Source organism: Sander lucioperca, chromosome 20 (assembly GCF_008315115.2).
Source record: "Sander lucioperca isolate FBNREF2018 chromosome 20, SLUC_FBN_1.2, whole genome shotgun sequence".
Lineage (NCBI taxonomy): Eukaryota > Metazoa > Chordata > Actinopteri > Perciformes > Percidae > Sander > Sander lucioperca.
In genome coordinates this window covers 1,692,574-1,706,715 of record NC_050192.1, presented here as the reverse complement: position 1 = coordinate 1,706,715, position 14,142 = coordinate 1,692,574, and the positions used below count along the sequence as shown (strand labels likewise).

Below are 14,142 nucleotides of genomic sequence, written 5' to 3'. Positions count from 1 at the left end.
CTCAAAGAGCGTAGTTTCTGCTAGCCATCCTCAACTTTACTGCTGCATCACTTCCTGATTTCCCAAACTACGGAGCGGCCCGAGGCCCAAATCACAGAACGTGTGTGTCAATCGCAAGTCAAAAAAATGGTGGCATTAAAAGGGATTTGCATTAACTCATTATTATTTAGTTCAGTTTGACAGCTACCAGTTACAACAATAACAGCTTAGCTAGCTCTCTCATCACAATAAGGTGCACTATGAGTTCCTGCATGGTTTCAGCGCAAATTCATTTTTGGCTCAAATCGTAGGCATCTGTCCTTGATCTGCTAGCTGCTCATTCACGCTACTCTAAAGAGTCAGAAGCCTCACTATTATCTATGTAGAAGACGTGGAAACAGTGTTGCAGTATAGAGCTAGTTAGTCATTAAATATAATAAGGAACATTTAGGAAAAGGTAAGGATATATCCTAACGGCTAAATAAAAGACACAACCCTCCAAACTCTACATGCTAGCAATGCTTTTACTGTAGCTCCATGCACGTCGCTTTAGCACATGGAGAAATCCTTAACTTTCCATTCCTAGTTACTGTTGCTAAGCTACAATTGGACAATTTGATTTAACAAATAGTCAATTGATAGAAGCAACTTGCTGAAGTTTCCATTATTAATAACTTACTTGTTAAGTGATAGATGAAAACAGGTCCTTGTAAAAGTTATATTGAGTGATATACATATCAGATTGAGCTAACTTTTATCAAAACTGTTTAGATAAAATAAATGTTATGGTAGTAGTAGTAGTAGTTTTATAGAATAATCAATAATTTGGGCTGTCTGCATTAACGGGTTAATCGCGATTAATTTTTTTTTAATCGCGTGCCGCCATTTATTAATTTATTTTCACTTCACTCGGCTTTGCGTCGTGCCTAACAGGCTACTATTTTGACCCTTTGCCGCACCGTTACTTATCATCAAGCTGCCATACTTCCTCGTAACACATCCTGCTGCTGCAGGCTGCAGGCATGATGGAGAAACACAGCAGCAACACAGTTCTGAATGGCGCTTTTTATTTTCCAAAACTCCCGGATGGCTCGTAGACAAGTCGTAAGCCATATGCACATTGTGTAAAGCCGAATTAAAATATCACCGAAGCACATCAAGCTTGAGCTACCACCTACGAGCTAAGCATAGTACAGTTAACGTGACTCAGGTTGATGCTGGTGGGCTCAGGCAAAGCACTATTTTGGAGAGTGCTACTTGCCGACCTGTTATTAAAACCAAAGTGCAAAGTACAAACGCTGTCTCATCAACCTGTGATCACTGGATGTTAGTGAGTAATCAAAATTATTTAGAAGTTACTGCACACTATATTGACTCTGGTAAGTAGGGTTGGGTATAGAAACGTGCCGACCTAAACGGTAGTAACGAGACCGAATAAGAACAAATATTTCGGTGCCTCATTTCGGTGCCTGACTTTACACTACACCTGACAGCATATAACACTCGCCTACCTTTAGCTAGCAGCTGGATTAAACACGGTTACAATGCTGACAGCTAACGTTAAACAGTGTAAAGTGTGACTGTATTTCACTGTAGAGGATTCCGACACCGGGACGTAACAATCTGACTGCAGCGCAGCAGCTGCCGTTGTCGAAATTAAACAACACAGACGGTGCGTTCACTTAAAACAGGTAGCCTCGTGGTGCATTCACAGTAATTGTAAAATACCCTTTTCCCATCTGGTGGTTGTTTTTGTCATTCAACAGCAATTTACTGGTGAAATAAGTTATTCTTATAGTTATTACATTATTATTAAATCTTTAATTTGGACCATGGCCTTAACAATAAACAAGTTCCTGACTGTTGTTTAGTACCCTTTTTTTTAAAATCTTTTTTCTTCTTTTGTTTACAGTAAATAAAAAATACAAATCTTAAAGTCAAGTTCATAAAGTAACTTTCTTTGCATTCATTTGATTCCCAATCAAGATACACTGGTAAGAATTGCTTTCCATTGTTAATATGTACTTAAAAACAGTTCTGTCAGGTCCATTAAAGTCAAGAACACACAGACAATAAAATGCTTTAGGAAATTTTATTGAATAAATTATGAATTAAATTTGGCGGTATGGCTCTGTTCAGAGGAGTCCCCTGACCTTTTATGAGCACCATGGAAAAGCAGAGAGTCAGAGGACAGCAGCCTCATTAGGGGACGCTCACACAGTTTAAGACTGGGAGAGTTAACTATTCCCCCATATGAACAGAGCAGCAACGATGAAATAGAAGCAAATGCCATGTTATACACGACAAGTAGAGGTGCGAATCTTCACAGATCTCCCGATTCGATTACGATCATCATGTCAGCGATTTGATTCGATATCTCGATGCATCACGATGCCACAATACAAATTTTATTTATTTATTTTTTTTACACTGAAGCCATATAGGATAGGTAATGCATAGCTGTACACACTTCAAAAACAACAGTCCGCAGTGCAAAAACAGCAATCAGTTCGGAGCAAACTAAAAGCACCTTTAAGTAAGGCACCTGTTCTAGCGTAGCCTATTAGCAGCGAGGGGGGTTGACTAGCTGATGCGCTGATGCAAATCAGCTGTTGCAGATCAGCTGTTGCAGATCAGCTGATAAGACCGTGTTGTCGGCCAATAGCGTTTAGCGGCGTCTTGACTACTTGGCCTGCCAGAACTGATGCTGACGCTCAATTTCTGAAATACAAAATAATAGAGTTTTAATCATGTGATAAAACATGTGATTAATCGCAATTAACTATAGAAATTCAGCGATTAATCGCGATTTCAAAAAAAATAAATCGTTTGACAGCCCTATCAATAACATAGATATTTTTTTCTTTGAGTTATGTCCCTGTTTACAGTGTCAATTGTTTATTTGTGAAACACTGGGAATGAATTTGTGACCTTTTCTTTGGTTTGTTCTAACTCAGATGTCTTTCACTCGGTTTGTCCTGTAGATCATGTGTTTGAACAAATACTCAACTCTTCCTCCAAGAAGCTGGCTAAGGCAAAGAAGATTCTGGAAAAGATCATCTCTCGAAAACACTACAAGTTTCTGGGTGAAATCAAGCCTGAACCATTCCCAACCAAGGTGTGCTATAATGTCTTCGGGGACAGCATAAAATCATGCATTGTTTTTCTGGGGTGTGTGCAACTTTGTAGGGGTGTACTTGTGTGCCTTCATGTAAGTGTATGTGATGGCATGAGCACAATAGCTGAGAGCAGGAGATTATCTTGGCATGCATTAATTCTGATTCATGTGTCTTTGACATACAGAGATAAATGTGAGCCATTACAGCATAAAATCATATATTCTATTATATCAGGCTCTCAATCTAGAACCCAGCTGGCTTCAGTCTTGGTAGGGGTTTACAGGGGTTATAGGCTATTAAAATGTACACAATTTGAAGAGAAATAATAATTAGAAGGTGAAACCCTTGAAGGGTAATAGGAGTAAAAATGAATGATGTTTTGTTAGTTATGGTCAATATTTTTATGGCAGTTATTTTTAGGTGGACATTTTTGTCCTCTAATGACACCAGAGGAACTTTAAGGTGCATAAGGGTTAATATTTATACATGTTGGAAAAGCTCCATTTTGGGGTGAGAAAGATGCTGTTTTAGATGATGTTTTTATGTTGAACTGTGAATGTATTCTTACTGTGTGTCCTCCATCCCCAAGAAGGTGATTGGTGAATGGGAAAAGGAATTGGCTGCTTTGGACTTCATAGTTTTAGTGAGTTTTTACTCCAATTACTTTTACTCCATTTGTCTTTAAATCTTGGGTTTTGTTGATTATCATTTAATTTGTAAGATGTTGCTTTTCACCATTGGTATAATTTACTTGGGAATATAAAAACAGACTTCTCTCTCTCCTCCTTTTCGTTTAGTTCCTTACTTTTGACTATGGAATGAAAGACAAGGACCCCATCAATAATGTGTATTTCTACAGCAAGAGAAACCCTGACACAGCATTTAACATAACCAGAGACCAGGTCAGAACTAAATCAACCACTCTGTAAGGCAGCCTCTGTTATGTCATTATTCTCATATGCTGCTGTCATTCTTGTCAGGTGTCCAAGCTTCTCCCAGCATGCTTTTCTGAGCAGCTGATCGGGGTTTACAGTAGAAATACTGACCAGAGTATGGAGGATGCCAGGAAGCACTTGGACCAGTGGTGCATAAGGAAGGGCTTGCCAAACCCTCAGGTAATATTTAGATCTAGGCTGTTATATTTAGAGAAGTACTGTGTGGGGCCCTCAGGCTGGAGCTTCTATTAAAGTGCTCATATTGTCACGGTTTGTCAGGAATGGCTTGGACCCAAATGCAGTTTAGAGGATTTATTTAAACAAAAATGAAGTACATACCAAGAAATCCAGAAAAAACAGGCAAAAACTAATTCCAGAACAGAAGAACAGGATCTCAAAAAACTGGAACTCAGAGACGAAGGGTAGACTCCAGACACAAACTCACAGAACACAGCAACAGAATAAAATGATCCGACACCAGACAAAGACAAGACAGAAACTAAATAAACCAGATAACGAGCACTAACAGGGGACAGGTGACATTAGGCTTGGCAAACAGGTGAAACACATTAGGGCAATCACAAGGGAGGGAAAACTAAAGACAGGAAGTAACCTAGAAAAGACAAGGGAGACAAGACGGACTTCAAAATAAAACAGGAAACCAAGCAAAACAGAGAAACAAGACTACACAATAAAACAGAACCAAATACCAAAACCCTGACAGTACCCCCCCCCCCCTCCCAAAGGACAGATCCCAGATGTCCAAAACTAAAACAGAACAAAAGGCAACCCAGGAGGGTGGAGGGGGACCGGAGGAGGGACGAACGGAGGAACCAAAAAAGTCAAACGGGGCTAGAGAACAGAGAGTCACTGAGGCACAGGGAACAGAGAGCATAGAGGGCACTCAGGGGAAACAGAGGGCCGTAGAGGCCCGGGGGAAAACTGGGGGGCCACTCGGGGAAGGGAACAGGAAGGCCCCAGGACAGGGACAGAGAGGCCTCGGCAACAGGGGACAGAGAGGCCTCGGCAACAGGGGACAGAGAGTCACTGGGGCACAGGGAACAGAGAGGCCTCGGCTACCGGGAACCATGGGCACTTGGGGCAGCAGTGAAGGCAGAACCCTTCAGGCGGCGAAGGCTGAATCCTTCAGACGGCCGAACAGGTCGGCGAAGGTAGAGCCCCTCTGAAGGACGTCCGTGAAGGCGAAACCCCTCTGGAGGGCGACGGCAAAGGCAGAATCCTTCTGGAGGCCGGCGGCGAAGGCGAAACCCCTCTGGAGGCCGTCTGCGAGGTCGAATCCCTTCTGAAGACTGGCGGCGAAGGCGAATCCCTTCTGAAGGCCGGCGGCGAAGGCGAAACCCCTCATAAGGCCGGTGGCGAAGGCGAAACCCCTCTGGAGGCCGTCCGCGAAGGCGAAACCCCTCTGGAGGCTGTCCGCGAAGGCGAATCCCTTCTGAAGACCGGCGGCGAAGGCGAATCCCTTCTGACAGCCGGCGGCGAAGGCGAATCCCCTCAGGAGGCCGTCCGCGAAGGCGATACCCCTCCGGAGGCCGGCGGCGAAGGCGTAACCCCTCTGGAGGCCGGCGGCGAAGGCAGCATCCCTCAGGCGGACAAGCAGGATGGCTAAGGCTGAATCCCTCGGGAGACCTGGCAGGCCAGCGAAGGCTAAATCCCTCTGTGGGCCGGGCAGGCGAAGGGTCAGCTGGGCTGAAGACAGGCGACGGTTCAGCTGGGCTGGAGACAGGCAACGGGTCAGCTGGGCCGGAGACAGGCAACGGGTCAGCTGGGCTGGAGTCAGATGGCCAGGCAACCTGTTGACTGGGGTGCCCACAGGACACGAGGGGCAGGAGTCGGCCTGACCGCCGACAGGACACGAGGGGCCGGAGTCGGCCTGACCGCCGACAGGACACGAGGGGCTGGAGTCGGCCTGACCGCCACAGGCAAAGTCTCATGGGGGCAGAACAAAGGCAAAGTCACTAGGGAGGTCTCTGGGACGCCGGAGACCAGCAAGGCTTCAGGGGCAGTCTCTGGGACGCCGGAGACCGGCAAGGCCTCAGGGACAGTCTCTGGGGCGCCAGTGACTGGCGAAGTCACTGGCTTACCCGTAGACGAACCCTCTGGGAGAGCGGTCGACGTAGACTCTGGGAGGTCTGTCGACGTAGACTCTGGGAGAGTGGTCATCGAAGACTCTGGACGACTGGAAGATTCTAGCAGAGCGGTCATAGAAGACTCTGGACGACTCTAGCAGAGCGTCATCGGAGACTCTGGACGACTGGAAGACTCTAGCAGAGCGGTCATCAGAGACTCTGGACGACTGGAAGACTCTAGCAGAGCGGTCATCGAAGACTCTGGACGACTGGATGACTCTAGCAGAGCGGTCATCGAAGACTCTGGACGACTGGAAGACTCTAGCAGAGCGGTCATCGGAGACTCTGGACGACTGGAAGACTCTAGCAGAGCGGTCATCGGAGACTCTGGATGACTGGATGACTCTAGCAGAGCGGTCATCGAAGACTCTGGACGACTGGAAGACTCTAGCAGAGCGGTCATCGAAGACTCTGGACGACTGGAAGACTCTAGCTGAGCGGTCATCGGAGACTCTGGACGACTGGAAGACTCTTGAAGAGCTGTCATCTGAGACTCTTGACGGCTGCACGTCAGCGGAGATTCTGGAAGACTGCACGTCAGCGGCGGTTCTGGAAAGCTGTACGTCAGTGGCGGTTCTGGAAAGCTGTACGTCAGCAAAAGTTCTGGAAGGCTGCACGTCAGCGAAAGTTCTGGAAGGCTGCACATCAGCGAAGGTTCTGGAAGACTGCATGTCAGCTGGTACTCTGGAAAGTTGCACGTCCGCTCAGGAACAATGGTGAACTCGGACTCGGGAACACTGGTAGCCTCAGGAACAGTAACTCTGGTCCGCACGGACTCAGGACTGCTGGACAGCACGAGCTCAGGTCCGCTGAACAGCACGGGCTCGGAACCGCTGGTCAGCACGGGCTCAGGTCCGCTGCACAGTACCGGCTCAGGTCCGCTGCAGAGCACACGCTCAGGTCCGCTGCGCAGTACGGGCTCGGAACCACTGGTCAGCTCAGGCTCAGGAACACAGGTCAGCTCAGGCTCAGATACACTGGTCAGCTCAGGCTCAGGAACACAGGTCAGCTTAAGCTCAGATACACTGGTCAGCTCAGGCTCAGAAACACAGGTCAGCTCAAGTCCGACAAGAGGTTGATGCAGGGCATGGCGCTGGGAGCCATGTTTTCCCCTTCTCCGTCTTCGGCCTCCACGAGTCCCAGAAAACTCAGCTAGGCGGGTCCCCTCAAAGGACTGCTTGCTGTTGGGGGTGCCCGCCAGACAGGCAGCAGTAGAGCAAACAGAAAAAAGTTCCAAGGAGGCAGGCTGCGTCAGGAACAGAGAGCCAGTAGCTAGGAAGCTAGTAGGCTGTGAAACAGGCAGGCTGGTTGTCTGCTGCACATGAGGCTCAGAAAGGCAGTCAGGCTTGAAGACAGAGAGGCGAGTTGGCTGCTGAAACTCTGGAAGACTGACAGGCTTGGAGACTGAAAAGCTAAACTCTCTCTCAGTAGCCTGCCAGCGAGCCTCCATGATGTGCCTAGCAAGGGCAGGATCCTCCTCATACAGGCCACGAAAAAATTCAATCATGAATTCAACATCAGAATCCAACGGGTGAATGAGAGGCTCAAAAACTGCTGGGTCCATTACTGGTCGGATCATTCTGTCACGGTTTGTCAGGAATGGCTTGGACCCAAACAAAAATGAAGTACATACCAAGAAATCCAGAAAAAACAGGCAAAAACTAATTCCAGAACAGAAGAACAGGATCTCAAAAAACTGGAACTCAGAGACGAAGGGTAGACTCCAGACACAAACAAACTCACAGAACACAGCAAAAGAATAAAATGATCCAACACCAGACAAAGACAAGACAGAAACTAAATAAACCAGATAATGAGGACTAACAGGAGACAGGTGACATTAGGCTGGGCAAACAGGTGAAACACATTAGGGCAATCACAAGGGAGGGAAAACTAAAGACAGGAAGTAACCTAGAAAAGACAAGGGAGACAAGACGGACTTCAAAATAAAACAGGAAACCAAGCAAAACAGAGAAACAAGACTACACAATAAAACAGAACCAAATACCAAAACCCTGACACATATTATGCTTTTTATATATATATATATATATATATATATATATATATATATATATATATATACATGCACACACACACACACACACACACAAAGTGAAAAAGTCCCCCCCAAAGGGACTTACCATCTCCAACAGAAAACACTGTTCACTAACTGCTCCAAACAGCTCTATTGTAGTCCAGCCTTTACTTCAGAGACAAACGTGGTCACTTTGTAAGGCCAGTTACACACTGGATGCGTCGCGCGAGCGTGTCAGCCGCGTGGCGTGTCCGTTTTTATTTCGGCTCCCATGTTAACAGGTTAGAGCTTACACACTGCCTGCGTGAGCCGCGCGTCTCGAGCCGCGCGTCTCGAGCCGTGCCTGAGACGCCTATTTTTCACGCGAGATGCGAGCATGTTGGAAGCGTTTCCATGCAAAATAGAATAGGAAAATATGTTTATATGTCATTTAGACACAAATGCGTATTAATAAATGACATCTTGATGTTTGAAAGTCTCGAGGTTTTGACATCAATGTAGATGTGATAAAAAATTTCAGAGAAAAGATTTTCAAATATAGCACCTGTCATACAGAACGAAATACTCTGTAACATATTTTGCAGTCAATACTGCCGACGTTGTCTTGCTTTAATCAAATCAGTAGGCTATATATTTATTTTAAGTTTAACAACTCTCTCCCCATACGTTGAACAAGCCTATATATAAAGGGTAGAATAGGCTACAATAACAACGTAGTGTGTGTTCTGAGTGACGGTCCAGCTACACAAAGTTGTTATAAACAGACAGCCCACTTACCCTGTTTTCAGAGTTTGAATCTGTCGGCGCTATGTCCCGAGATCAGCCCTCCCTGTACCTAGCAGCAGGAGCAGCGCCACGTCACACACGCTTCTGGTGTGTAGGACACAGAAAAATCCACGCAGCCGCCACGCTTCTGAGACGCAACAGAAACGCCACGCTCGCGCGACGCATCCAGTGTGTAACCGGCCTAACACGTTATAATGCTCACCTAGCTGCTAGCATGGCACGCCCTCATACTCTGCTTCTGACTGGCTAGTAGTCCTTACCTAGGTACTGTCAGGACACGCCCTCATACTCTGCTTCTGACTGGCTAGTAGTCCTTACCTAGCTACTGAGCATGTGCGACTCCCAACAAAGATGGAACAGAAGTGAGATGTCTCACTCTGTAGCTAAAACAGAGAGCTCAACACACAGGGTGAAAAGAGGAGCTGCAGCAATGTGCAGTACAACAAATATATGGTGTTTTCTGAAAATTAAACCATGTAAACCTATTCTGGTACAACCTCTAAATACAATTATGAACCTGAAAATGAGCATAAAATGAGCACTTTAAACATTAACTAAGAGAGTTTGGTCTATAGATTTAAGAAAATAGGGCAAAATGCCTGTAACAATTTACTAAAGCCCAAGGTGGCGCATAGCGTGTTTTATCCCTTAGCACTGTCACTTAAGACAAAAGAGCAAATCCTCACATGAGAAGCTGGATCAAGACATTTTGGCTTGAAAAAATTACTTGAATGAATAATCAAAACTATAGTCATTAAAATAGTTTCAGATTTATTTTCAGTCGATCGACTAATCACTTCAGCTCCTTTGCAGTCTAGTGGCCTGCCTCAGTAATGACAAATCTCTCACTCTGAACCACTCTTGTTAATACACTAAACACTTTTCTGTCTTTATTTACATGCAGTATGGAGACACTGCAACACCATAAATCATCCCTGGGAGAAATATCCAGAACAATCCACCAGATGTTTTGGAAACTTATAAACTGCTACTTATAGGTTCATTATGATTGATTCTATAAGGTGAGTATGAGCCCAGTGTAGTACTAGACAAATGATTTTAGAGTACCAGGATACATTACTGCATGTTTGGGTCATATACTCAGTTTCTTTAGAGCCCTGTTCAACATTATACACATATCTTTGTTTTAGTTTGATCATCAAACCCACTTTAAATGTCTTGGTCTAAACTGAAGCATGTTGTAGAGGATTGGTTTATTCAGCTATCAGGGACATTTAGGCTTCTTTGTGTATTCTGTGTGTATTCCTTATAATCAGGGCAAGCTATAAAGTACTACCCACATGGAGTGGAGTTAAAGTGCCCATATTATGAAAAAAATCACTTTTTCTGGGATTTGGGATGTTATGTTGTGTCTCTGGTGCTTCCACACATATACAAACTTTGAAAAAAATCCATCCATGCTGTTTAGAGTGAGATACGGTTTCTGAATGTGTCCTGCCTTCAGTCTCCGGGTGAGCTGTTCAAAATCGGCACGGCTTGTGACGTCACAAGCCGAAACAAGCAGGCTAACCGCAACATTAGCTCGTAGCGTTAGCGTTAGCGTTAGCATGCTAACGCTAATGCTAACGCTAGCATGCTAACGCTAGCATGCTACCTCATTCTCAATAGCAAAGCACTGCTACAACACACACAAGTTCACCATAATCTACAAAAGAACTACTTCCATGTGCGCCCTCATTTAGAAGTCTCCCAGCTAATCCTGCCTTGTAACTGACTGAAGTTGTAGAAAGCCTTTCTTTTACTGTCTATGGAGCTAGCTAGCTGACATGATCTACATCTGAGCTACTGCACATGTGCAAGTGCAATCAAAGATAGTACAGAAGAAGAAGAAAAAAAGAAGAAAAGAGGTCTCACTCTGTAGCTAAAACAGAGACCAGCTGAAAAGAGGATCTGCAGCAGTGAGAGAGAGCGGTGCAGTACAACAAAAATATGGTGTTTTTTGAAAATTAAACCATGTAAACCTATTCTAGTAAAACCTTAAAATACAATTATGAACCTGAAAGTGAGCATAATATGGCTGCTTTAAAGTTTCATTTCATTTATTTTTATTTTGAACAAAATTAAAAATACATATACACATACAGCATGTACCCATATATACATATACATACATACATACATACATATGCATATATATACAAATACACATATATAAATATATCTATAAAATAAAAGTGTGTAGCAACACACCAAAGGAAAAGGAACAATCTCCATCCAGTGTTTACAAGTAATATTAAAAATACTATTACCATTTTTGATTTAAAAAATTTGTCCGAAAAGGAGCAGGATGAAGCCGAGCTTGTAAAGTTTCCTACCCCTGATTCACTTTAAGTCATTTCTTTATATATCATATATTTTTACAACATGATAATGAATATACACAACAATACATCTCTAATTCTTCACATACCAAACCCTTTTGTTTATTTATTTACATTTTGAGTACATCAACAACCCATTTCCGAAAATCCATCATCCTAACAATCCATACACTAACCCCCTTTCACCATCATCTGTCTTCCTCTTCATATCCTTTTAATAAAGTGTTTTTATATAACTTTTTAAACTTTGTTATGTTTGTACAATGTTTAAGCACCTGGTCTAGCCCATTCCACAAACTCACCCCACCAATCGTGATGCACATACTTTTTAAAGTTGTTCTTATTTTGAGTTTTTTAAAGTTTATTTGTTCTCTCAGGTTACACCCACCCTGTCTTTCCATAAACATTTTTTGTAAATTTCCTGGAAGTAAATTATTTCTTGCTTTGAACATGATTTGTGCCGTCTTAAATTTAACCAGATCAATGAATTTCAGAATGTGTGACTTGAAGAATAAAGGACTTGTGTGCTCCAGGTATCCAACATTATTTATGATTCTGACTACTTTCTTTTGTAATGTGCATAACGGCTGTAGGTTGGTTTTGTATGTATATCCCCAGATTTCCACACAGTAACTTAGATATGGCTGTATGAGTGTATTATACAGAGTATGTAATGATTTATTGTCTAAAATATGTCTTGATTTATTTATTATTGCTATCGTCTTTGCTAGTTTTGCTTTGACATGGTTTATGTGAGGTTTCCAGCAGATTTTGTGGTGTAAAATCACAGAAAGAAAGAAATTTATTTTCATATACTCTTTCAATACTTATGTTATCGATTTGTATTTCTACTTGACAGTTAGTTTTATGTTTTCCAAATAACATTATCTTTGTTTTGCTTATATCTAATGACAGTTTATTTACATCAAACCACTGTTTGAATTTGACAATTTCTGATGTGATCATCTCCAAAAGCTGCTGTAAATTATCACCAGAACAGAAAATATTTGTATCATCCGCAAATAGAATACATTTTAGTATATCCGATACCCTGCATATATCATTGATGTAAATTATGAAAAGCTTTGGTCCTAAGACCGACCCCTGTGCTACCCCACATGTTATGTTCATGTATGTTGATTTATGATCCCCAATTTCTACATATTGTTGCCTGTTTGTTAAGTAGCTACTCACCCATTCCAATCCAACTCCTCTGATACCATATTTCTCTAATTTATGTAATAAAATGTCATGATTTATGGTGTCAAATGCTTTCTTTAGATCTATAAAAATTCCCACTACATGTTTCTTTTTATCTACGCAATTTGTGATTTCCTCAATTAATTCCATTAGTGCCAAAGTTGTTGATCTATCTGCCCGGAATCCATATTGACTGTCCACTAGAAGCTTGGATGTTTCGATAAAATTATCAAGTCTTTCTGTAAAAAGCTTTTCAAGGATTTTGGAGAGCTGGGGGAGTATAGAAACAGGCCTGTAATTTGTGAAAAGGTGTCTATCCCCAGTTTTATATACTGGTATTACTTTTGCTATTTTCATTTTGTTTGGAAATTTACCAGATTGAAAAGACAAGTTACAAATATGAGTTAGTGGTTCAGCAATTTCTTCAACAACTTGTTTTATTATACTCATATCAATATTATTCCAATCCGTGGAACATTTGCTTTTACAATTTTTTACAGTGTTTATTATTTCATTACTTTCCACTGCTCTAAGGAAAATAGAGGTCGGATTACAATTCCACAGATCAGATTTTACCCCTTCTGTTATTTCTGTATTTTTTATTTTTTCAGCTAAATCAGGTCCCACATTTACAATAAATTTGTTAAAACCACTAACCACATCTTCCATGTTTTCTATTTTCTTGTCATTTTCAATATAAAATTCTGGGTAACTTGCCTTCCCATTTGTAGTTCCATTTCTAATAATACTATTTAGAATATTACATAGACCTTTCATGTTATTTTTATTGTCATCTAATATTTTATTATAGTATTCTTTCTTGCATATCCTCATAATACTGCATCTGGGGTGCGATACTTGATAAGTTTGCTATACAATGTATTTTTCTTTTTGCAGGCATTAGATAAACCCTTAGTGATCCATGGGCTATTTGTTTTACTTTGTCTATCACTGTATTGTTTTACAGGACAATTTTTTGTCATACAATGTTGTAAAAGTTTTTAGAAATCCATTGTATGCTTTATCAATGTCATTTTCTTCATATAATATTTTCCAGTTTTGTTTCAGTAACTCTTCCTTAAAAGCATTTATGTTTTCCGCAGTTCTTACTCTTTTGTATTTGAGATGCCTAATGTCCATGGGTTTCCTATAATTACAGTGATAGACGATGAAAACAGGTAAATGATCACTTATGTCATTATATAATAGCCCGCTGTCTACATTGTTTTCCATATCGTTCGTGAATATATTGTCTATTAATGTAGCACAATGAGATGTAATTCTACTGGGTCTGGTGATCAAAAGTGATTAAAGTGAATATTTAAATTGTGGTTTAGGGATTTTAAATATTATTAAGGTGTTTGGTTTTTATGTTAATCTGTGTGAATTGATGTGATAATCTGATTATATATTATATATGGGAAGCTCTGATTTGGGAATCACTTTGAATTGCATCTATCAAATGAAATTATGATTATGATTATGAATTATGATTACTATAACCATTATGATAACAGTATACTCTAGCCCAGTGGCTAGACTCATTTTAGTTCATGGACCACATCCCCCTAATCTGATCTGAAGTGGGCCGGACCA

General features: G+C 42.1%; 1 protein-coding gene across 4 annotated transcripts in view; it reads left to right on the top strand.

Moving 5' to 3' along the window:
* LOC116042058 (deoxynucleoside triphosphate triphosphohydrolase SAMHD1-like) overlaps positions 1 to 14,142 on the top strand; it is a 120,607-nt gene that overhangs the window by 59,053 nt on the left and 47,412 nt on the right. For 3 of the 4 annotated variants that reach the window (XR_004896022.1, XM_031288184.2, XM_035995971.1), the window contains exons 10-12: positions 2,964 to 3,097; positions 3,688 to 3,741; positions 3,896 to 4,000. Coding sequence is in view for 3 of the 4 variants with exons in the window: in XM_031288184.2 (XP_031144044.2) it covers positions 2,964 to 3,097; positions 3,688 to 3,741; positions 3,896 to 4,000 (293 nt within the window). In the remaining variant the exon portion in view is untranslated. Of the gene's footprint in view, positions 1 to 2,963; positions 3,098 to 3,687; positions 3,742 to 3,895; positions 4,001 to 4,078; positions 4,214 to 9,908; positions 10,011 to 14,142 lie in introns of those variants that run through there. The other variant, XM_031288183.1, reaches the window with a different exon arrangement.